This window comes from Carassius carassius, chromosome 21, assembly GCF_963082965.1.
Source record: "Carassius carassius chromosome 21, fCarCar2.1, whole genome shotgun sequence".
Taxonomy (NCBI): domain Eukaryota; kingdom Metazoa; phylum Chordata; class Actinopteri; order Cypriniformes; family Cyprinidae; genus Carassius; species Carassius carassius.
The window spans coordinates 29,842,647-29,868,577 of record NC_081775.1 but is presented as its reverse complement, the minus strand read 5'-3'; the positions used below and the strand labels follow the sequence as shown (position 1 = coordinate 29,868,577).

At 36.2% G+C, this 25,931-nt stretch overlaps 1 protein-coding gene across 4 annotated transcripts in view; it reads right to left on the bottom strand.

Moving 5' to 3' along the window:
• The window catches only part of LOC132098106 (homeobox protein cut-like 2), a 160,845-nt gene that overhangs the window by 77,913 nt on the left and 57,001 nt on the right, over positions 1-25,931 (bottom strand). For all 4 annotated transcript variants that reach the window (XM_059504250.1, XM_059504247.1, XM_059504248.1 and 1 more), the window contains 2 exons: positions 9,517-9,627; positions 5,616-5,663 (listed from right to left, as the gene is read on the bottom strand). In XM_059504250.1, coding sequence (XP_059360233.1) covers positions 5,616-5,651 — 36 coding nt within the window. In that variant the 5' untranslated portion in view covers positions 5,652-5,663; positions 9,517-9,627. The remainder of the gene's footprint in view (positions 1-5,615; positions 5,664-9,516; positions 9,628-25,931) is intronic.

The window sequence follows — 25,931 nt, the reverse complement described above, 5'->3', positions numbered from 1 at the left end:
CATGCAGCAGCCGTCCAAACTGTAGACAGCTGCCTACCTAGACAGCATTTTAAGGCATCGTAGGAGTGTTTCAGAACCGAACTTGTAGTTCTAGACAGTCTCTTTGGCTATGGCAGTGCATTAGGCCCTCATGACAATTAGCCTGGGAAAAGGTTTACGAGCGCTAGGCCCACAGGAGCGTACAAATCGGCACAGCCGGAGGCAGCCTCTAGAACAGGAAGGTAATTACAGCTCTTCTCATCATAACGCTGAGAGGAAGCAAGCCACATAACGCGCTCTTCTCTTACATACTGCTATAATTAATTATCGTGCCTTTACTCTTTGATTTATTCCACGATTCATAACATATTTATGCATTCAAGATGAATTATCATTTCCTTCAGGAATTAATCAAAAACCAGAGGAAGGACAGGCCCTGCGTGTTGTCACTGGATCAAAGAGCGAGCGACTTACCTTGCGGCGGATATTCAGGCCACACCGCGAGGTCAGGCGAGCTTACAGACCCCAACAAACACCGGACAGAGTATCCTGATTTATGAGGCTGTATGAATTATAGTCGCAAACAAGCAAGCACCTACAGTAGTATTTACTTACAAACTAAGATGCAGCAAAAAAGGCCAACATGAAATGCCATTAACAATCTAGGAGAAAAAAAGGAGGGCGGTTGGGTTGATTGGGTTGCAAAATGCGCATTATGATAATATCTTAATATTTTCCTAGATAAAGGGTGGAGCAAGATACTATATTACTTTGATTCAAATACATTATAAAGATTTTTCCTCTTGAAATAATGTGCACTGATCAATGGTTCACAAGCAGGAGAATAATAAGATTACTGTGAATATTACATTTGGTGTCTCTTGGAGCCTCTTCTGCTCACCAAGGCTGCCTTTATTTGCTTGAAAATGCAGTAAAACTGTGCAATATTATTACAATTCAAAACAAGTGCTTTCTACTTTAATATCTGTTAAAATGTAATTTATTCCTGTGATGCAAAGCTGAATTTTCAGCATCATTCCTCCAGTCTCCAGTGTCACATGATCTTCAGAAATCATACTAATATGATGATAGACTACTTAAGAAACATTTCTGATTATGATCAATGTTGAACACAGTTCATATTTTTGTGGAAACCCGTTTTTCAGGATTCTCTGATGAGCAGAAAGTTCAGCATTTATTTGAAGCAGAAATTATTTGTAACATTATAAATGTCTTTACTGTCACTTTCGATCACTTTAATGCATCACTGCTGAATAAAAGTGGCATTTTTAAATTAAACACAAATAATAAATTAAATAATAAACATTTTTTTCATTTTCAAAAATACACACACTTAAACTAACACTCAACAGTAGTTTATATTAATAAAGTAAACTGTGTTCATTTTTATTTCTGAAATGTCACACCAAACACTCAATATTTCTGAATCACATTCTTCTTTTCTCTTCCCAGTAGCTTCCTGTCACTCTGTGCAACATATGTGTCCAATAAAGAGCATCAACTGTCCAGAAATTCAAAAAGGTGCATTATATTAGCTATAAAACATGTCCTATCGTGTCATTTCGCTTTTCTGCACATCCCCGAAACAAATGCATCCAGAAGTAAACCCACTAATGTGTGCACGTGTGCAGAAGACCCATCCACTCCACAGATTAATAATTTAGTGCTGAGTGTCTTAAGTGTTCTCCTGAAACACTCGAGACCCTCCTGCCCCAGAAAACAGGTGTCTGAGTGAATCCCCACAAGCAGAGCGAGATGAATAGCGGGTCTGGTTTGGGTTGTGCCGTCAGCTGGATTGTGTTTTACCTCTTCGTCTGATAATGGCGGGTGAAGATTTCTGGGCCGCAGGGGTTAATGGTACGAAACAGAACCCAGTTGCTAATTACATGTTCCCAACTATTTATCAGATTCTCCATCTGCACAGCACCACGACTCTCATTGTGCACGCTAAATTACTCCTCGGATTATCTTTGTAAAGCAAGTTTTCATAATTAGGGCCCTGCGTGGATGTTTTCTCTCTGCGAGCGCCAACAGACACTGAGAGGGAGAGAAAATGAGCTGACTGGTTAATTCAGGCCTGACATCTTAAACCAGCGACACAAAACCATCTGCATCCTGAAAGAAAGTGTACCAGATTCCCATCTTATTTCCCAAACAGATCCCTAAAACAAACTCACAGATCAAACATGCTATTGTAGGAATAACAGAACTCGGACCAAACCAAAATAGACGGTTTAAGGGTTATGAATGAAAAGAAAAAGTTGATGAGACTCTGTAAGTGATATATAACCTGACTTTTCACTTATGGATAAAATATTTCTTTAAATGACAAGTTTTAAAATCTCTAAACATGTTTAACCCTATAAAATTGCTAAGGCCTCTAAATGATCCAACCTTTGCTGAAAAAGCTATCGAACACAATCTACTCCATGCCTTCTGTCGTCTGATTGATGGTTAAACCTTTTTAGCAAGTGGAAGCCTTTTAGTGTAATTATAAAAATGTCCACACTCAGCTTGTGTTTCACGTGTCTTCTTGCTGTCAAATCTTTGTCAAATGATTTATCCATTTTAAGTCATGGAATAAGAATAACTTCTATATTGTTAGTAATATTGCAAGATGAACACTTACTGAACTGAAGCAGTTAAAAAAATAATAATGTTAAAATGTATCAAATATGATGCATCGGGCTTTTTTAGGAACATTTATTTGTTCATCCCTCAATCATCATTGAATTATATGTTTCGAAACCATAGAGCTTCGATCACAAACCTGAGCATTTAAATATAATTTTAATACAACATATAGTGTGACGACTATATGCATTATGCATTTTATATGCATTTATGCATTTTATATAAGTATATAAATGCTATAATGTTAAAAAAAGATCTCACTAATTTACATCACAAGCTTTCAGAATTTCATCTTATGAATATCAGCATCTGCACCAAATCGTATATTTTTGCTCACTTTGAGCCTCTTTCCCTTCATATTCTCATATTATATGAGCCATAAGAGCTTATATGATAAGCTCAAATATGAGACTCAACAAAAACACAAACTTTACTTTGTCTAAAGGTTCGATAAACTGTTCCTCCTCCTCAAAAAAAAAAAATAATAATTTTATTTTTCTTAGACTAGTATTTCTTCTGTTGGGCTCTAAAGGGTTAATTTCTGTATGGCATCCTAAAAGTGCATTGTGCCTTATTAGTCCAACAGGCAGTGATTTACTCTGTGTTTCACTGTTCCACATGCTTGGCAAAAGTTGCAACCATTTTCCATCTGAAGGAGAGCGCTGTGTGGTGTAACACTTCTCCGAGGGAGAAAAAGGCCGGAGTGTGTGTGAGGGATCGTCGACACCTCTCTAATATCAGACCCAGCGGAGCGGCCGACTATATTAAGACACACACCGTCGGACGCAAGCATCCTCGCAGTAAATTTTATTAAAATTACCTTCATTATAAGACACTCTTCATTATAAAACCAAAAAGTGCTGCTGGTCTCCCAGGGCCCTTGGATTAATAAGGACAGCAATGTATTTTAAGCCGTAAACTCGACTTCTTACTGTCCTTAATCTCCTTTCCACTTCACAGGCCAAATTAACACCTCTCCCCGGCTCTGACGGGACCTCATTAGCTCTCTTCCACTCCGAAAGAGAAAAGAACAGGAAAGAAGAAGAGAAGACGACGACGATGAAGAAGAAGAAGAAGAAGAAGGAGGAGGAGGAGGAGAAAGGAGGCGACCAATGACAGCCACCAGCTCGGGGATTAACCCTTTCACGCGACCGAATGCTTCGGGAATCTAGGTCGAATCGTGTTTCTAATCAGCCGCCTGGTTAACGATAATTAGCAGGCGAGGCAGGATGGGAGGAGAGGGAGGGACGCGCAGAACTGAAACAGAAAGAAAAGAGAAACCTGTCATGTCGCAAACACTTCAAAGCAGACGACTTCTCTTTCAAAAGTGGCACGATAAGGGTCCAGGAACCACCGGGGACCTCGAGAAAGCACAATGCTGGAGAAGGGAGGAGAACGAGGGCCAAAGAGACCTAAAACACACACACACACACAAACACACACTCCACCTACATTACGCTGTGAGCTCTCGTAGTTTACTCTCACTGTTAAACTTCTCGTGCGGTAAGTGGTCCCTGTGAAGTTTACCCATCATGCACCTCTCAGTCAGGGCTGCTCTAGATCTCCAAAACATAAAATGTTGTTCCCGTTGTGTGAAAACACAATATAGTTAGCTAATTATTGCACCTGTTCACCAGCTAAATCACTGCAGAGCACTTAAATAAAACGAAACGAAACTAAACTAAATAAAACAAAATTAAGGTTTTTGAAAATGTGTCCTTAATATTTTTATTATATATTAACCATTTTAAAAAAACAATAAGGGACTTACACCATCTAAAGAAAGAAAACCCATGTTTTTCTCAGCTGTTCATGAACACTGGATAAGGATGTAAAAAAAAAGATTCCATTCATAAAAATTGCACAAAATGTTTCATAGCGAGAAACAATGAATAATAATACAATTAAATAAAAAACTATCATTTACATTTGTTCCTATGAGTTTTGAAGTTGTTTTTAAAGCATAAGATTTTAAGATATTTTTTTATGTTGCATAATTGCATTATGCTTATGAAATATTTTGAAGCAGTGCAAATTAATAAATAATCATGTAGTCAGAAAATAATCTGTGGTCAGAAAAGCCCACACAGCACATGTGTGTCTCTCTGATGTCAGGTGTGCATTTCAGTTTTTATTCAAAAGTGTAATTGTGTTAAACACGTTGTGCTCAGAGAACACACTGTACAGTTGTTTGTGCTACTACATGTGCACATAAACTAGTTAATCTTATTATGATTGCTAACAGATGATTGCTTTGCTGTAAGTGTTCTTTGAAATGCTTCGTTTAAAGGTTGTAGATGCTATGCATTCTAGACTATGTGCCTTGAGTTAAATTGGTTTGTTTCCCATAAATTTTTGTGTAAACTATCTCTTTAATATCAGGCCTAAAATACTTTTTCATGAAAATGCCATTGCATTCGCTCACAATACAACATCATGTGTCACAGCAGCGACTCACTCGTGATGAGACGGGAAACCTGCACTGTCTTTTCAGTATGCCTGAGCTCTCTGGACCACAGACGAGGATCGCAAATATGATTTATGATCTGCTGTTTAATGGCTCGAGCACAGGCTTTGAGAGGAGATCAGATGACTTTCTCGACAGGAGCATGTCAGTGCACCATTACAACAGCATGACAGAGAGAGAGAGAGAGAGAGAGGAGTCCTGTACTCCTGCGTCTTAATGGAGGAGAGATGCTACTTAAGTCTGACGGGAAAATAGTATCAGTCAATAGAGCGAGGGGCGGGGGGATGGAGCACGGATACGGATGACGTGATGCCCAGAGAGTTTTGATCCCTGGGAAAGGCAGCAAACGGCTACATAAAACATTGACGGATGCCGAAAAGCAATCAAATGACTGGGATGTTATTCCTTGTATTATATCTCCAAATCTCTCCTGCATGAGCGGAAACAAGAGCTGCTATGTTTCTGAGGTGGATTTGACGGTATCTCGATCCATAAACGGAGATTGTTGACTGACCTGAGCTTGGAAACTCTTGAGGACAGGGGAAACCATCTCCAACACCTCCTGAACACAGAGAAACACAGACAGCACTGATGAATCCCTTAAAAACCTGGTCAGAAACATGTTTGGGTTATACTGCAAATTATTTTGCTTGAAAACAATAAAGCCTATTTTTGGGGTAAATATTATTTTTTAATTTTTTTAGCATTGCTGTGCATTATTTCCAAATGACACTTTTGGGGAGAAAAAACTTGAATCGGCATAATAATAATGATAATTATAATAATAAAAGTCACAATGCAAAAGATCCTAATCATCATAAATTAAGTTTTATTTATTTATGCAAAATATATTTATATATAATTTTGTTCTTGATTTTGGGGTAAAGAATGACCTATGTAGTACTCTTATTTGTTTATTTTTTTATTCACCACAAACGAAAAAAAAAAATCTAAGACTGAGGAACATTTTATGCTTAAAAGATTGCTGAAAAATCTTTCAGACATAAAAATATATAAAATTAAATAAATATTACTTGAAGTAAAATAAACATTAATTGAAATAAAATACAAAAATTAAACTGGCTTGACAATTAAAACTTATATATATATATATATATATATTAACATAAAAACAATACAATAAACACAGAGTAAAATATAATTTCAAATGACAATTTTTTGGGGAGAAAAAGTTAAACTGGCATAATAATAATAATAATAATAAAACAAGTCACAATGCAAAAGATCCTAATCATCATAAATTAAGTTATATTTTATTTATGCAAAATATATTTAAATATATTTTTCACCTTTTTTTGGGGTGAAGAATGACCTAGGTATTATTAGTATTTTTATTTTTAATATTCGCCACAAAAGAATAAAAAAATATTAGACTTAAGAACATTTTATGCTTAATGAAAAATCTCTCAGACATAAAAATATATAAAATAAAATAAATATTACTGGAAATAAAATAAACATTAACTGAAAATACAACTAAAAATACAAAAACTTTTCGATTATGAAACGATTCATTATCAAAGTTGGAAACAGTTCTGCTGCTTAATATCTTTTCAGAACATGTGATACTTTTTTAGGATACTTTGATGAATAAAAAGTAAAAAAAAAAAAAAAAAGAATCTAAGTTTTTAAAATATAAATATTTTGTAATAACAATATTCACTACTGGTCAGTAATTTGGGGTCAGTAATTTTTTTCTTTCTTTTTTTTAAATAAAATCAATACTTTTATTCAGCAAGGATGTGTTAAATTGATAAAAAGTGATAGTAAAGAAAATATATTATTAGAATTCTTTTTTATTTTGAATAAATGCAGTTTTTTTTACCTTTTATTCATCAAATATATTAGACAGCAGAACTGTTTCCAACACTCATAATAAATCAGAATATTAGAATGATTTCTAAATTATCATGTGATAGACTGGATGTTACATGTGACACTGAAGGCTGGAGGAATGATGCTGAAAATTCAGCTTTGCATCACAGGAATAAATTATTTTTTTTAAGTAAATTCAAATAGAAAACTATTATTTTAAGTTGTAATAATATTTCACAATATTACTGTTTTTTCTGTATTTTTGATCAAATAAAAGCAGGCTTGATGAGCAGAAGAAACTTCTTTCAAAAACATTAAAAATAGTAATGTTTCCAAACTTTTGGTCTGTACTGTATATATGACAAAAACAATACAATACATCTAAAAAATAATAATAAAAATAAAATCTAATTCAAAATATTATCAAAGACTACTGTATAATAGTATATCAATATTCTAAAATTACATTGGTGTACAGCTTCAGTTGTCTAGGATGAATGTAAAAAAACATTGAACCTTGAACATCATACATGTTGTACTTATGACAGAGACACTTACTGACTTTGTCACTACAGACTTGAATGCAATATTTCAAGAGAACAATCACAATGAATTACACTTGTAATACATAACCAGAAGTTCATCCACCTAAAACAGCAGTCCTACAATTGAAAGCGATGAAAATTCAGCTCAAATAAGATTAAATCTGGACACAATTCCAAGTACTTTTAAACCACAGACTTCCATTGTGCATTAGTGTTGCAAATCCCCAAAAAAAGACTCTGTGTTAATCAACAGTATGCTCCATTTGTTGTTGATGTTGTATTGAAGACAATAATAACCTCTCCATTAACACAAATAACTCATCTGATTCTCCTGAGAATCCATTACTGATGCTTTTTTATGTTCAGTTACGCCACTCTCTTTAACGATACGAGCCCCATTCGCTCCAGACGTTTGCTAATCTTGTAAATTCTGATTGTCACTGATGACATTTGTGTCAAGTGGAGAGCAAACGAGGAGTTGGGCTTCTGAGTCGAGAGGTCTGACGCCAGATCGTGTCGAAGCCTCAAACGAAGCCTCGAAAAAAAAGAAGGCTGCTAACGAGGAAAAATGTAAAATGTCAAAGCGCGTATAATGAGAGATGCGTGACAAGCATTCCTCGCGTCGTCACCTTTACCTGAAGAGCAGCTCTGGATTAGAGTGACGGGAATTTAAACAGAGAGGGACTTGAACTTAAAGACGTTCGGCGGAGGATTTTCCTCCATGGGAACGAGCCGCTCATTTTCTGTTTAGCTGAAGGTTCTGGAAGATTAAATGCTGATGTCTGCCTGTTCTGGGCTGGATGTGACAAGTAACTTCAATACACAGCAGATCCTCTGTGTTACACTATTAGTGCTGATACAGGAGGGACGCATGGGTTTGTATGTCTTCAGTGAAACAGACACACAGAGTGACAGTCGGACAGAGATAAAACTATCCTGAGGTTTCTGAAACTAGAGAAAATAGATACAAGCTCGGGAATATCTGGAAGAGGAGGAGTGAGGGCTTGAAAAATGGGAGGGGTTGAGAAGAGGGGGTGGGGCATACAGTGAAAAGGGCGGAGAAAACAAGAGGGGCGGAGACAACAGTAGAGAAAATGAGAGGCAGATGTCCTTCTGATAGATGCTGTAGTTGGTTTCAAAAAGCATCTATCCTTATTGATGGCTTGTCAAAAAAAAAAAAAAAAAAGATTAAGCAAAAGTCAGGTTGGTACAATTTTTAATCTTCCTGAAAGGCTTTTATGTTCTCCAAGGTTGTATTTACTTGTTTAAAAATAATGTGAATTATTTTTGCAATTAAAATAGCAGTTTTCTATGTCAATATATATTAAAATGATTTATTGAAGTCTTCAGTGTCACATGATCCTTCAGAAATCATTCTAATATGCTGATTTGCTGCTAAAAAAAAACAAACTAAAAAACACCATTTCTTATGTTGAAAACTGTTGTGCTGCTTCATATTTTCTGGAAACTGCAATTTATATTTTTTTTCCAGTTATTTGATGAATAGAGAGTTCAAAGGAAAGTATTAATTTGAAATATAAATTTTCTGTAACTCTATAAATGTCTTTATTGCAATTCCTGATCAATTTAATGCATCCTTGTTGAATAAAATATCAATTTCTTAAAAAAAAAACTTTTGAACAGCAGTATATATTATTAATAACATTTTATTATGTCATAGTAAATAATCTTGAAAGGTTGAATGCCTTTTTTATAGTAAGAAATACATTTATGTAAATGACAGTAAATATATGAACAAATTTAAATATGTTAATAAATGTACAGTATTTACGCAACATACAAAAGTGTCAAAAGTCACATGGCATTTACGAATCAGTTGATTGGCTTGAGAAGTTCTGAAATATGAGAAGGGGAGGAGTTCAGACAAGAGAAGACAGACAGAAGATGAGAGGAGCAGCAAACTAATAGAAGAACATGTGAGGGTCAGGGGAAAAAAGGCCATCTCAGGTAAGGTCAAGAAAACCTTAAAAATGTGAAAACTGACTAGATGAACATCACACACATCCCACTCACCTCTGGGACATTTTTCTTGAATTCCCGGCTCAGTTCCACCAGGTGCTTATGGGAGTCCTCGCTCTCCTCCTGTCGGCCTGCTAGTTGTGCCGCCACTGAATTCAGCTCCCTCTACAGAGACAAAGAGAACGAGAGAGAGAGAGACATGCTTTAGAGAGGCCTGCCAACACTCATATACACAGCTTAGTACACACATAAATAAATATACGCTGCTGAATATTAACCGTGTAATCCGTCATGATCTGATAGAAGGTGACTGCTTACTGTAAGCTCAGCCCCATCAATAATTAAACTAAAATAAATCTAATGCCTTCAGTAGCAGAAGGCCTTTTAGATAATCAGAATCCAAAATAATCAATACCTCTGCAACAGTCATGGGAGGGAGAGAGAGAGAGAGAGAGAGAGGGAGAGAGAGGCGGAGGGAGAAAATGGCACATGCACAGGAACTCTGAATATTCACCAATATCCATCTTACTCAGCTGACCTGGTGAGCAGAAAGACTGAAATATGGTCGAGGAAGACTAGAGAAGTCTGCACAAGCAAAATCAATATCAGAAAGTACTGCTGTGTTTTCTTGTACATGCACCATCAAATTAACAGGGGTTTTCAGACATTGTGCCATAATAGTAATATCATTTTATAAGACTGTTCTATGAAGTTGAACTGTATACCTGATACTGAAATATTTTTTTTTTTTCAGGAAGAAAAAAAACACTCACTTTTCTTAGGAAAAAAATGTAATTCAAAAATGAAGTACAGAGAATTTCTCTTTCAATTTTAGACAATTTTAGTGTTTTGCAATTCTGAGTTGATCTCAGAATTTTGACATATCAATTGCAATTCTGACTTTGCAAGAGAATTGTGGCAAAAAACTGCAACATTTAAACTCAGAACTGCAAGATATAAACTCGCCATTCTGAGAAGAAAAATAAAGATTGTGAGATATAAAGTGAAAATTGCAAAACACTAAATTGTGAGCTAAAATAGTCAAAGATACATTTTCTTTATTTTTATTCTGTAGCTGAAAAAAATGCATGATGTAAAATCTGAATACTGAGATCAGAAATGCTTCAAATCAGTATATTAAAATTATTTCTGAAGAATCATGTGACGCTGAAAGATTGGAGTAATGATGCTGAAAATACAGCTTTGCAATTTACAATACATTCAACTAGAAAACATTTAAAATTGCAATAATATTTAACAATATTACTGTTTTACTATATATATGTATATATATTTAATTGGTCCTTACTTTACATATAAGTACACAACCCCCTACAAAATGTATTCATACAACACTGATCAAACTTTTATCCAATTAAAAGTCATGTTTTACATCTCAACCTACTCAAAAAACCTTCTTCTTATCCATCTTCACATTCTCTCACCATCAAAGGTCATGGTGTTCAACTAAAGCTAAAAAAAAAACGAAAGAGAGGGCTTTCAATTACTGTACCAAATTCGTACATTATATAACATTTAATTTACTATGTATTAATTAATCTGTACTCTTACTTAAAAGGCAATTTAGAAAATGATCTAATGGGAGAGGAAGAATTCCTGAGGACAAAAGCTGTAACGCAGCCCCAGATTTATGGCACCAGCACTTGGATGCTTTTCAAACTCTTCGTTTTCTTCACTGGAGTCTAAAAGTGTGATGATGAGGATCTGGACGGCCAGTTTCTGGGTTCACGACACATGTTCATGAAAACAACATGATCAAGTGGCTTATTTGACACCAGTGCAATACAGCAACATGCATCAAGTTTCACCTGGCAAGAGACTAAAGTCGAAACACAGAAGATCAACGTGAAATGAAAAGACATTATTTAAGCTTTTTAATGGACGTCCTTTACAGAGCTGTTAAGCCATAATTGTTTAGGGACTGGAAGGGTTTGACTGTAACCTCTATTAGGTTGATGCAGGCTACAGGCTGATAATCTATCTGACTGACGTACAGACGAGAACCTCGACATGAAGCGGTGCTTAACACATCTACAAACGCTGATGTTATCAACCCAATCAGCACAGGTTTCCTTCTTTTAGTTCATATATCTACAGAAGCAGGTGTGCCAAACGACATGACCTTAATTCTAAATATGTAGGATTTTTTTTTGTTTATTGTGGCGAGAGGGGCGGGGCCGAGGGACGTTGGAACAAGGAGGGAGGCCGGCAATGATTGGGCAAATCAGTGACACCTGTGACCCACCGCCGGTCTCGAGTCCCACGTAGGGGATGGAAGGATATAAAACTGGAGCGACGACAGTGAAGGACGAGAGAGGACCAGGCCTGGGCTTTTAGTTGTGTTGTGGTTTTTATTTGAGCGCACCAGTCGTCCGTGAGGGGGGTTTGTGTTTATTTTGTATTATTAAAATGTTATTGGATTGTCCGCCGGTTCCCGCCTCCTCCTTCCGGATGAATACGAAGGTTTTTATCATTACATATATGTTCTTCTTTGTTTCCATTCGTAATGATTTCTGACTTTAGTTCCTTGAGTCTTGCAGGATGTATGTATAATGTTTGTTCAGTGAGCGTAGAATGTTAAGTTAACATGTTATGAAGAATATACAGTACACTTACATTTAAAATCTGGGTTAAAAATTTGTTTTGGAAATATGTCTCTTTTGCACATCATGGCTGCATTTATTTGTTTAAAAATACAGTAAAATCAGTAATATTGTGAAATATTATTACAATTTAAACAGTACTGATTTCAAGTCGAATATTTTGTAAAATGTAATTTATTCCTGTGCTGCGCAGCTTTATTTTCAGCATCATTCCTCCAGTCTTCAGTGTCACAATCAATTATTATTGGTGCTCAATTATTAATAATGGATCTAACATTGTTAAAAACAGTTTTTGTTAATATATTAATAATAATAATAATATATTAATATATTTTGTGGAAACAGCATTTATTTGAAATATAAATGACTTCACTTTTGATTAATTGAATGCATCTTTGCTAAGTAAAGGTATTCATTTTTAGGGTAGGAATCTTTTTTCATTCATTCTTTCTTTTTTTAATTTGTTCTTTCATTCCCCTTTATTCTTTCCCTCTTTCTTTTTTCATTAATTCACTCTTTCATTCTTCCTTTCAAGCTTTTGTTCTTTTGCTCTCTTTCATTCACTCTTGTTTCATTCCCTCTTTCATTTGTTTTTTCTTTCTTTCTTTCTTTCTTTCTCTTTTTTATTTGCTCTTTCATTAACTCTTTCTCTCCTTTTTTCTCACACTTCCCTTGTCAGGCAAAAATCAGAATTCAGATCACTTAGAAATAAGTATTAATACACCACAAAGTGGCATGATCTGAGCAACATCTGTAGCACAAACAGTGAAGTTTAATGCCTCTGATTAAGGTTTGGAACAAACCCCAAACTCTTAAGTGTGAAGAACAGCATCACTGAAGAAACACGGTTAATTGCCTGAGCACAAACTTCACCGCTAAGAAGCATTTACAGAAACTTGTGCTTAAGTTTTAGCAGCACTAACAGTAGGAGTATATAAAAGAAAAGCTTTTTTATTAAGAGTTTTGACATCTGACACATCACAAACAGCATCTTTGCTCCCTGCATCGTCTACAGAGACGAGACATCAGCAGGAGCTGGAAATAAACCTGCTCGCTCTCACCTTTCAAGAACAAACTGCAGCATGCTTCACTTCTCTTGTTTTTTTTAATGTTTGTTCATTTGTGCTCAGACAGCCATCAGACCCACCTGATGCTAACCCACCGTTTGCCAAAAGCCCTTTTTCTTCCTCATTTCTCTGCTACCCATGATGCACTGAGGCTCTGAGATGCCTGCTAATGCAAGCGTGCTCAGCAGGTGATGATCCACGTTAGTCAAAGTCATTCTGAGCAGAAAAAATTACAGTACACATAAGACGCATGAACTGCCGTCTGACACGAGCGAGCGAAACTAGCTTTGGGTTACGCTCAGAAAACTTTCACAATAAACAACTTAGTCCTTACAGCTTTAAAATCGGATCCTTTCCCCACTTTATCAAGTTAGAGTTTAATCTGTGTTTTCTATTTAACCTTTTTTTAGTGTTTTAATTCAGATTTGAGGCAAAATACTTTGTACAAGCCCCTCAGTGCTTTTATTAATACATTTTCTTAATATTATTATTTTTTTAAATGTTTTAAATGTTTAAGGGGAAGTCGTGGCCTAATGGTTAGAGAGTCGGACTCCCAATCGAAAGGTTGTTAGTTCGAGTCCCGGGCCGGCAGGAATTGTGGGTGGGGGGAGTGCATGTACAGTTCTCTCTCCACCTTCAATACCACGACTTAGGTGCCCTTGAGCAAGGCATTGAACCCCCAACTGCTCCCCGGGCGCTGCAGCATAAATGGCTGCCCACTGCTCCGGATGTGTGCTCACAGTGTGTGTGTGTGTGTGTGTTCACTGCTCTGTGTGTGTGCATTTCAGATGGGTTAAATGCAGAGCACAAATTCTGAGTATGGGTCACCATACTTGGCTGAATGTCACGTCACTTTCACTTTTATTTTATAATATCAATAATAATTATTTTAATTAAATATTAATATGCTTAATATTTTGAAAACATGTAAAAGAAACTATTATTAAGATATAACCATTTAATTATTATTGTTGTATATTATTATTATTATTATTATTTAGTAGTACTATTACTTATATTGTTGTATTTTTTAAAATAACTTATTATTATTATTATTATTATTATTATCATATTTTAACCCACAACATGTTGACCACAAAATAAAATAAAATAAAATAAAATAAAATAAAATAAAAAGGAGAATATGGTAAATTCAAATCTTCTATTTATTTATTTAATTTTTTGATACCCCATAAATTGTAAATTAACTGTTAACCATGTTGTTCCAAACCTGTATAACTTTTTCTGTGAAAATCAAAAGCAGAAATTCGAAAATATTCAAGACACTGTTTTCCATACAATGATGATGATGATGATGATGATGATTGTATAACTCGAAAGAAAAATATTATTATTATAAAAATATGCACCATAACAATATTCAGGAATTACAATAAAGTACCATAAATATATATTACATAAATGTATGAAGAAAATTTTTTATTATAAAAGTAGTGCATATCATATTTGTGGTATGTTACAAGCCTTCTGAAGTCAATAAAATAAACAATAACCAACAAAGTACAACACAATGTGTAAAGAACAAACCACATTTCTATTAATATTACTCAGCGTGAGGAGTAAATGATGACAGAAATTTATTTTTGGGTGAACTATCGCTTTAAATCGGATCCTAGTTCCAGGAAAGCCACGAAGAAATGTCACTATTGAACAGTATTGAAAAAAAAAGCCACACTTGTGTGTAAAAAGAAGACATCTTCAGTCAATGTTTTAAGGGTTTGGAAAAAGGCAATCGGGCCTGTATATTCAGGATGCGGTGGGCAGCTGGGTCAATATTGAGCCCCTGTCATTAGGCCTGTGCCAGTGAAACATCCGTCTGTAATTGATGAGTTTCCCTCTGGGAAACGGGGGCGGGATTAACCTCTCGGGGGCGGAGCTAAGCTAAACCAGCCCTGCTGAGGCCAGCATCTGTCAGACAAGCCAGCGAGGAAAATTGATTGGCTGAGGTGTTTGTGTTCACGTGCAGTTGGTTGTGCGACACCGTTGACGCTTGAACTTGACACTGAATTAAACACGTCTACAAGCGACCGAGATATAAAAGCACAACAAAAGATAACTAGGGCTTAACTAAATCACATCTGAGAACTTGTCGTCTGTAATAACCAGACAAGCAATGAAGGGCCATAAATGAAAATGCGTACTGTAAACACACAGACTGTTAGAACACAAGATATAACCTTCAGATTCACTATAGAGCTCGAAAAAATCTTTACCATCGATTAGCACAGAATCTATGGCACCTCTCGCTGATGACAGCAGGGAAGAGAGGAAGTTGACATGTGGGGAAAACAACAGAGTTCTCAACCAGTGAACCAGAGTGTTTGGACCAGCAGAAATGAACTGCAAAAAAAGTAGGTGGTTATGGGAAAAAAGAGGGGGAAAATGCAGATGGAGGTATTATTTTTCTTTTTGTATCCCATCTAATTGCAATCATAGGCAGATGTCTGTGAGTGTGACAGCATCAGCAGAATTGCTGCTGAGAACACAGAATCTTTGTCTAAAAATAATCAGACGTTCTGGGCTCGGCTGTTTGTTATAATGGTAATCGATGCTGCAGGCTTTGAATTCCATCAATTTATAGATCCACTCTGTTCTGCCTGGTGATTGTGCTGCCTCTAAACCCCTTCTGCACACACACACACACACACACACACACGCTCATAAAAAAGACCCACAAAGGGTTCACGCAGACAGGGACCATTACCTATGCATGTAGATATGCAACCCTGCATTCACGTTATACAACCAAATTATATCTAAAGAATATTGACACACAGAGAAACACAAATACATACATCAGTGGAGGAAGAGAATTATACAACTACGCATCATGCATTCAACAGACGAACACAGAAAAACAAAAGATTCAAACAGACAGGGGCCATTACCTATGCATGCAGACATGTATGTTATACAAAAATATCTATAGGATCATTACCTGTGCATGCTGATATGAAACCTCACAATGATATTTACAGGACCACTGCATGCACGAGTACTTTTTATATGCAACCCTGCATGCATGTTATATGATTAAATATTTACATGACCACTGCCTATGCATGCACATACGCAATCCTGCATAAGCATATCTACAGGATACAGATATGTATGCACTTTCTTTATATAAAAAACATCTACAGGGCCATTACGGATGAAATATGCAACCCTGCATGGCATTATACATATCTACACAACACAAACACACAGAGCAACACAAATATAAACATCAGTGTAGAAACAGAAGGTCCTATCACACACCGCGCATTCAACACACACATACAATGGCCACAGCGAGGGACAGCAGAAGGGCTAGTCTATGATTTAGATAAGTGCAGTTTCTTTTCATATGTTTTCTTATCTCCTCGGTTTGTGTGTAAGGCAGAAGATTTGTCCTTAGCTGTTTCAGATTAGTGCCGCTTCTCAGACGCCACATTCGAGAGGAGAGATCGATCAATGAATCAAATCAACACAATCAATACGGCCCATCGCTGGAGTCTAGTCTGGCCTCCGCATTAATACTGGCACCAACCCCACCCCCTCAAACCCCCCGACATGGACAAAAACAACAGCACTTCTCTCTGCTGCTTTTGTGTGTGTGTGTGTGTGTGTGTGTGTGTGTGTGTGTGTGTGTTTGGGAGAGATCCAGGATAGGGCCGTTTCTGGCGGGTGTCCATGGCAGAGATGGAAGATGAGCCGTTATCTGCCCTGACTTGGACAGGAAAGAGGAAAGTGGCCCGATGGACGTGCTCAGAGCTGCCATAGCCCTCAGCTCCACGCTTTCAATTGTTTACCCGTAGGAGAGAAAAATCACAAATGGGATCTTTTTAATATCTCAATTGTGTATCCTAGAAAGAATTGAGATAAAGCAGTGAGCAGTAATCTCACACGTGTCTCCTCTAGTGGTTTGGAAGTGACGTCTCAAACTCTGCTCAGATTTGACACAAGAAAAGTCTTAAAGGGACAGTTCACCCAAAAAAGGAACATTCTGTCATTTACTCTTCCTCGAGTTGTACTAGATCTGAATGTTTTTCTTTCTTGTGTTTAACACACAAGAAGATATTTTGAAGAATGTTGGTAGCCAAACAGCCGCCGGTGGCCATTGACTTCTATAGAATGAAAAAAAATACTATTGAAGTCAATGGGTACCGGCAAGTATTTCAGTACCCGCATTCTTTAGAGAAGTAAACGATGATACAATTTTCATTTATTCCTTAAATATATACTCCAACATTTCTCATCCAGTGATCAGAGCTTCAGTTAGGCTTGTTGAAACAATCAAAACCTTCATTAAGTCTCTCAAGATGTGAAAAATCAACCACTGTGCAATGAGATTTATTGATCACACAGTGGATAAGAGTTTGTTAAATTGCTAATTGTTCGTACTTAATGATGACATCAAAAGATACACATCAATTAAACTGATAAATCGCTCAGTAAAATTTGATATTGGTTGCAAAGTGAACATCACGCAAAAATGAACATCACAGAGCGGTCACTGTCTCTGAATATCACATCTTGACACCCTTCTAAACCTGCCAGTGGAGGCTGGGAAATGATTGTGAATAATTAATCTCAAACCATCAGCCGGCTCTCGGCAGACAACACAGACGCTCTTAAGACGAGCGCGAGTGTTACAATGATCAGGGAAGGTGTGACTCACGTCGTCAGGAATTAGTTGTCATGCTGCACTTCATTTAGGAGTTTTAACACGCCGCAATCCGTCAACACCTTGTCTAAAGCACACATACTGTTCAGAACCGCTTCAGTTGTGGGGAAAAGCACAGTTTGGAGTTTGTGCTCTCTAAGCAAGGACCAGCAGTGCTGGAATAAAACCCCTCAAGCATCTATCGGAGGGTTTTAAACCAAAGTTGTGCCTCAGCAGGGGACTGACAATATTGATTCATTATAGAGCCTCTGTTGAGACTCCTGGTCACTTAACGGATTGAAAAACGGTCCACCTACTGCTCATAGAAAGAGCTGCATTTGAGCAAATTATTTTTACAGGAGATGAGTAATTTCTGAAATGCAGAACAGAGTGGTTTAAATTAGAAAAAATGATTTTCTGAACGCCCTCAGGAAAAGGGCACAAAAGCTGTCACTGGAGCAGTACAACTCTAAAAGGTAAAGTTTAGCACCTAAATAGTACACATTAGTAGCTTTTCACTCGAGTGACATCTGTTGTACCTTTTCTTCTGAGAGTGAACTTACACTAGATCCTTTGTACTGACAAGTAGAATTCAGATTTATTTTGACAATATCAGATTAATTTCATTTGACTTATTCTGTGGATTTCACCTGGAAATAATGCACTCCTGCTGATTCAGTTGATCTTAACAGCATAGCACACAAACGTGTGTGTGTAAAAGAAAATCCTCTAAATATGCAGCATAACTGAACATTAAACAGCAAGTTTACACAAAAACACAAAATAACACTAATAATAAATGTTATATTTCTTCTAAATCCCTAGTACTGGTGCATGATGGAAATGTTTTTTTTTTTGCTTATTAATCAAACCATTATTTTAACACCATGATAACTTCAAATATACAAAATAGCTCCTAATAATTTTGTGTTTGTGTTACAGCAACAAAAAAAGATTCATGTATTGCACACCAAAAAGTCAACTGAAATGTTTTCATTTTAATCTTTTTCCATTTTGTGTCAATTAAAATGTTGAAATCTCAGCACTTTTCACTGCCTGCAGCTCCAGCGGTGCCCTGCACTCCAGTGGCTTACTCACAGTTGTCTGTGCACATTAAGGATGAAGTGTGTTAAAAATACAGATAATGCTTAACTGCAGAGAAAAGTAATTACTAGGTTGATTTCACCAAAAAAACACGATGACTCTTTCAAAATAGCCGGAAACGTTTTGAAGAAACCTGTCTGATGACAATTACTTGTTGCGATTTTGTCTGATAACGCTAAAAACACAATACATTACATACTTAGAAAACTGTATTCTATACAATTTCTTTACAAAAAAGAGCATTTGCATTTAAGCATTTAACAAAGCGAGCATCCTGACCTGATTAGACTGGTTTCTTGTCTTATACCTGCTATGATTTTTCTTCTTAAGTCAGTACTTTAAATCAAACAGGTATTTATGCTTTTTATTTAGCACTTACTTTTTCCTTCTGTCACTCAAAGCTGTTCATTCTTCAACATTCACAATTTAAAGTTGCCTCCAATTAGCACGGCAAACCACTCTGTGCAAACGTATATCTAAACAAACGTCCAAATCAGTCCGCATTATTTATCATCATCATAATGGCTCATTGTTCTTTTCACACTCCAATCTGTGGTTACAATCAGACCAGCCATTATCTCACACAAGCGCCGTCTTTGCGGTCGTGCATTTACTGGCACGAAATAAAAAAAAAAGAAAAACACTGAAACACTGGCCTGGATGACCCAGTGCAGATTTCACAGCATAAGTGATGTTTTCTGCTGTTTGTTTGTTTATTCTGACACGCCGTGGTTTATTAGGCAAGAGTCAAGAACGAAAGACTACTGAAAAATCACTGTGTGGTTAAAAAAAAAAAAAAGTGGGAAGTGTCTGGGTAAAATTTATTGTGGAGTAAATAAAACTGTGTTAAAAAGAGCGATATAAATGGGGGCCAGTGACTTGACAATCCATAACAAATGGCACCAAATCAGTCGGAGCAGGAGTTTACCTCCGCAAAGCCTCAAAGACACGCACACAAAAAGAGCAACACTGGCCCACTTTCCAGAAGAAATCGACGGAGGTGGGGGTGAAAAATGGCAAGCAGCAGATAACACGGATAACCTGCCATTGTTTATTCTCTCTTAAGAAATGTCAATCTGTTTGTTTCTCAGGTGTGCTCCTTTTTCCTGTTGTTTGTGCTGTTTCTCTTCCTCCCGCGCCCCTCCCGCCGCTCCCCTGTTGATTTCAAGGGGAGATCAAAGCCGAGCTGCTGGAAGAACGTGAATATTTCAGGTGAGCCGAGCGGCTGCGTTTCACGCCACCTGTGTGACACCGAACCGGGTCCAACCCCTCGCAATTACCCGATCTCCGGAGGGCCCCTGAGAGCCCGGCGACACAAGCTAGGGCCACCTGTCAGAGCCCAAATCTCTTTTATTCCTACCCAACGCGCACACATGTGCGACAGAAAGAGATATTCCTCATCCGAGACAAAAATAAATGTATCTGGAGCGCAGAGATTGGGAATATGGCCCGTGTTAGCGAGGTATGGTTAAAATCAGGATGAAAAGGGAACTTGTGAGGATGCAAGAACACGAGAATCTCTTGAGGAACTCGTTTGAACTTATTCCACATGAAGAAGTAGTTTAAAAAGGCCACGGCCCTACCAAAAAATCAGTGTATGTATGTGACAAAAGCTCTGTTCCAAAACCTAAGGTGCTACCTATTTAGATATCATTAAGGCGCACTTGATATGAAGCACCAAAAGGTCTTGCCGAGCATACAGTAGCCGCATTTCCACTGTCGGGCCAGTGCGAGCCAGGGGTTAAAGCGGGCCGGGCGGGGCTCATAGCCTCGGCCAGTAGCACCAAGGCCAGAATAGCGCAGGGTTTCCACAGTCAGGGCCTGAAGCTCCGCTGCGCGTCACTAAAACACGCCCTTTACACGCCTCTCAGAACAACGTCACGCAACCTCATCATTTCACCAACAAAGAGAAGTTATCAGAAAACTAAGAAATAAGTCACTGGAACTAGCGCGATCACAAAACGAACATGACAAAAGCTGCCGTTTGTTTGCATGCTTTGTTATATATTCAAATTCAAAAGCATCGTTGTTTTAACTATAGAATAAGTGATACATTGATCATATTGATTTAATTTATCAGGACTCAAAATTAATCACACATAAATACACTTATTTCTATTTTATTTATTTATTTTTAACGCTTATGAAAATAGCCTGCTTATTCAGTTGAGTCTGTTTCTGTTTATTTGTAGCCACAGTAGCCGTCACATTTAGAATGAATGATAATATCTCTATTTTTTATAAAAGCTCCCGAACAAAAACATTATAATATTTTTTTATGATAGGCAACGTGAGCTAAACTATCGAGACGAGGCTTATGACAGATAATATAAGTTACTAAATAAATACACGATTGTGATAGAGAATAAGAAGCTGACGTCTGATTTCTCCAAGCAGTCATATTTACCATGTTTACTATGGTACTGTTAATGCCCAGCGTGCATAGTCTTTTGCATCATTTATAAATATTTCTGCCTTGTATGGTGATTATAATCCACATTGGATCAAGTTATTTCAAACACTCGCTGCTGACTGAAAGTCAGTTTTGAGCTTGACTTATTTAAAAAAGTGTTTAATGCTGGTGTTAAAGCTGTTATCTCTCTGAAATGATCCGCAGTGCAGACTCTCTATTTTTATAAAAGCTCCCGAACAAAAATAATTCTTATATTTTGATGATAAAACGAGACGACAGATAAAATGTTACTTAATAAATACACAATTTTGATAGAGAATAAGAAGCTCACGTCTGATTTATCCAAGCGGTCATATTTACCATGTTTACTATGGTAACGTTAATGTTTAGCGTGCATAGTCTTTTACATCGCTTATAAATATTTCTGCCTTGTATGGTGATTATAATCCACATCGGATTAAATTATTTCAAACACTCGCTGGTGACTGAAAGTGAGTTTTGAGCTCAACCTATTTTAAAAAGTGTTTAATGCTGGTGTTAAAGCTGTTATCTCTCTGAAATGATCCGCAGTGCTGAGCTCTCTAGACGCGGAGAAACTTCGTCGGGCCAAAAAACCCTGGCCGTTGGCCCCGAGGAAACCCCGGTGAGGCACGATGAGAGGGAGTTGTTATGGAGAGGAATTGAAGATCAAATAGGATTCGATGTTTACTGGGGGGGGGGGGGGGGGGGGGGGGGGTATCTGTTTTTCATTAAGCACCATCTAATGTCAGGGAGTATGGGTGGGACGGTTCGTTCGGTTCTGCACACACGGTTCGGCATGTGTAGGAACCGCAGCTCAACTTAAATCAGACAAAGCACCTTTAATATGGTTTGTAAAAGCAAACCATAGCATGTAAAGCAAACAGGGTTCAGCTAATATGTGTTTCTGCTGATGGATGCGCATTCTGACTTCCCAGACATTACAACAACAGTGATGAAAAAAAAAATAGTGGACAAACCATTCACTCTTGTTCAATGCGAATGCTGTATTCTGGAATATGAGCAGTCATTTATTCCATCATCACCCGAGTGCTGATAGTGCATGCTCACAGATGAAACCTGAATAGCAGACGTTAATGTGTTTAAACTAAACTTATTTAAGCTTTGTCAGTTTAAACATTTAAGAGCCAGAGGACACGAGAAGATTTGTGCGTGCGCTCATCCGAAGCACGCAAACCCGCGCCTCAGAACACGCACAAATATTAAGCTCTTTCTGAAGTATTGTGTTTAAATGGACAAATTCACACAAAAATTATGTCAAAACGCCCGCCTTGGTAAGTATCCTACAGCAGATATAGCCGGCTTAACGTAGACCTACTACTGGATCAGTGCATTCTCTTAAAGTGACAGTCTTTATATTAATCAAACAGCAACAACAAAGAAATCACTCACTGCTCTTGATTTAAAAGCTTTTGTAACTTTAATAAAGAATAATCTTTAATTTATACAGTCCAATATGTATTGCTGTTTTATATTTGATTACTTTATTCAATTTCTGTACCTAAAAACTTATGCTAGACCTCCCTAAAATTAAAACTGAAAATCACTGTTAATTTTTTGTATATTTACTCTATTGTATTTATTTGTGCTGTTGCTTGTAGTTGGATAGAATATTCTGTTTTTATTATTATTAGAAAGTATAGTTTTTCCATAAACATGGCACATATCGAACTGTACCGAAACCGTGACTCTAAAACCGTGAAACAAAACGAACCGTGAAAAAGCACATTCAGCACATTCACTCGGCTCATTTTTAAATAGCCTATATCCAAATTAATTTATTTTAAATTGTACAAATATTTTACAATATTTACTTAAATATTATGAAATATACCCTTAATACATAATATAACAAATATCATATATTTTATATTAAATTAATTTATTTATTCACTTTTTAATGCCATGCCAGCATCAAGGCTATTTTCATGGTGAACTTAGAATAAATTGCACAAGGTAAACAATTAACAAAGGTTATAAAAGACGTTTCAAATCTACACCAGACAAAGATTCTAAAATATATTCAGGTGATTTTTACATGTAATATTTTATGCACTTTAAAATATATTCAACAAGAAAAAAGTTACGTTTCAAAACGTTGTTTTGGAATATAATTATTTGTTTGCGGTCTACGAAGTTACTTTTTGGTAAATTGATCTCAATTTGCACTTTATTTACAGTATAATAAAGTGTAACTTTCTGCAATGAGTTAAATATTATATAATATCTCAACTTATTCCAAAACATAAATAATTATACTGCATACACAATTACCCAATTTCAGTCTGTATTATGCTTTTAAGCTTATTAGAGTTATCAAGCCATTAGTGTAGCAACATGCTAATGTCAAACTCAATTGGAATCAATTAGTAAAACTATTTGTGTTGCACATATGAGCTGCTGTCTATGCCATATCAGTCCCTTACGAGGGTACATTTATGTTAGGATGCTCCCTTAGAACGATGCTGCCTATGTAGACAGTAGGCAGCACACTAGATTTTATAACAGAGCTAAAAGACTGTTCACACAAAAAGCTGCCAAATATGTCCTAGCCTGGATCTAACGCTAGATTGGCTTGTGTGTGTGTAAAAGCATTTCAATGCTTGAGCAGTCATCTCTTTTCCCACAGCCAATAAAAACTGCTATTCAGTCAACACCAATCTGAGCAGCACTATTCTCCGGCCGGCCGTGGTTTGGAAGGAGAGAGGCTGTGTGTGCGGCTGCATGATGAGCTGAAGGTGAAGCAATCAAAGCTGAGAGTAAACATGCTACATTTGTATGGAAGCATATGGGTAGCAATATTCAATTTGTAATGTAATATGCAAAATGACAATGCAATATGTAAAATGGCAGTGCATTTCTGTATTTACGTTTACATTTTCCAATACATTTGTGCAACGTTTGGTGCAAAATTAAATTACATCATTTTCATTTGCCATTTCACACACTAGTTTTAATATGTAAAATGACTACTAATTTTAACGCTTTATAAGCTTTAAAATTATGTAATTTAATTTTCATTTTTTTATTTTGCACCATACGTTGCACAAATGTATTGGAAAATGTAAATACAGAAATGCATTGCCATTTTACATATTGCATTGTCATTTTGCATTTTACATTCCAAATTGAATATTGCTACCCATCTGCTTCCATACATTTGTTCAGATTTACTCTGGGATGTTCTTTTTTTGTAGGTTCCTGTAAGTTATGCATGCAAATAGCAGGCAAAAATAAAAATAAAAAATAAAGAGATGAACAAGAAAAAAAAAGTAACAAATTGCAGGTTCCTGTAATTTATACATGCAAATATCAAGCAAATGAAAAAAATTTCAAATGTAAAAACATTTCAAATAATTAAATCATTATTAAAAGAAATAAAATACTACTACTAATAATAATAACAATAAATAAAAACTATGACAAACAAAGATGATTATCAAAAAAAAAACGCAGGGTTCTGTAATTCATGCATGCAAATATCACAAGAAATGAAATAAAATTGTAAAAAAAAAAATGAAATGAAATTTTTAAATAAAAAAATTACGATAAACAATGATAAAGATAACGATTGCCGGTTCAGAACAAAAAAAGGAAGTAATTTTGAAATGCAAATATCAGGTAAGTGTAAAATAAAGAAAAATACAATGATAAATAATACAACGATAAAAATTGTGATAAATACAATTATTCTAATTATAATTTAAAAAGCAAATAATGATGCAGGCAAATTTAAGGCAAAAAAAAGATAAAAATAGTAATAAACAAAAGTTATTATAATGATGAATAATCAAAAATACTATAATTTATCAAAACAATGATACAGATAATGATAAATTAAATAAATAATAAATAAATATGTTAAACACTGTATGAAGTCAAAGCTGAGTGTAAACGGTGCATGTGTTTAGACTTAATCTTGAATGTCCATTTTCATAGGTTTCTGTAATCTATGCATGCAAACATCAGGAAAGTCAAGTATATAGTACATGTAAATGAATAAGATCAGCCATCGACAGACAAGCAGAGATGAATGTGACAGGCAGCGGATGGTCAGTGAGCTCTAGGTAAATGTCACTTCACTCATTACCACACAAACACAACACGCTTCATGATAGATGAGAGAGCCAACAACAGACTCCATCAGCGAGCACGAATCTCCAGCCTTCTGATTGGTCAATTATCACTGAACCACAGCTGACTGCATATGTAAAGAATCTCACCATTATTGAATATGATATAGCATCATATATAACAGTATATACTTGCATATTTTTGCAGGAGATGAGCTACTATATGTGCAGACCACAACAGGTTGCACAGAATACAGTTTCCCATAATGCAATTTCCACTGAGACAAATCAACTGTGGTTTACATTTGATTCTTAATTCATTATGTCACTAGAAATAAGTGATTTCTTATAAAACCAATTACTATACCAATTATAATCTCTTACATAAAGTGGTTATTTTGCTTTTTAATGCACTTGCTGAATTAAAGATATAAGACCTTGAGAACACGAGACACTAATATAGCATACTATTTTTAACAA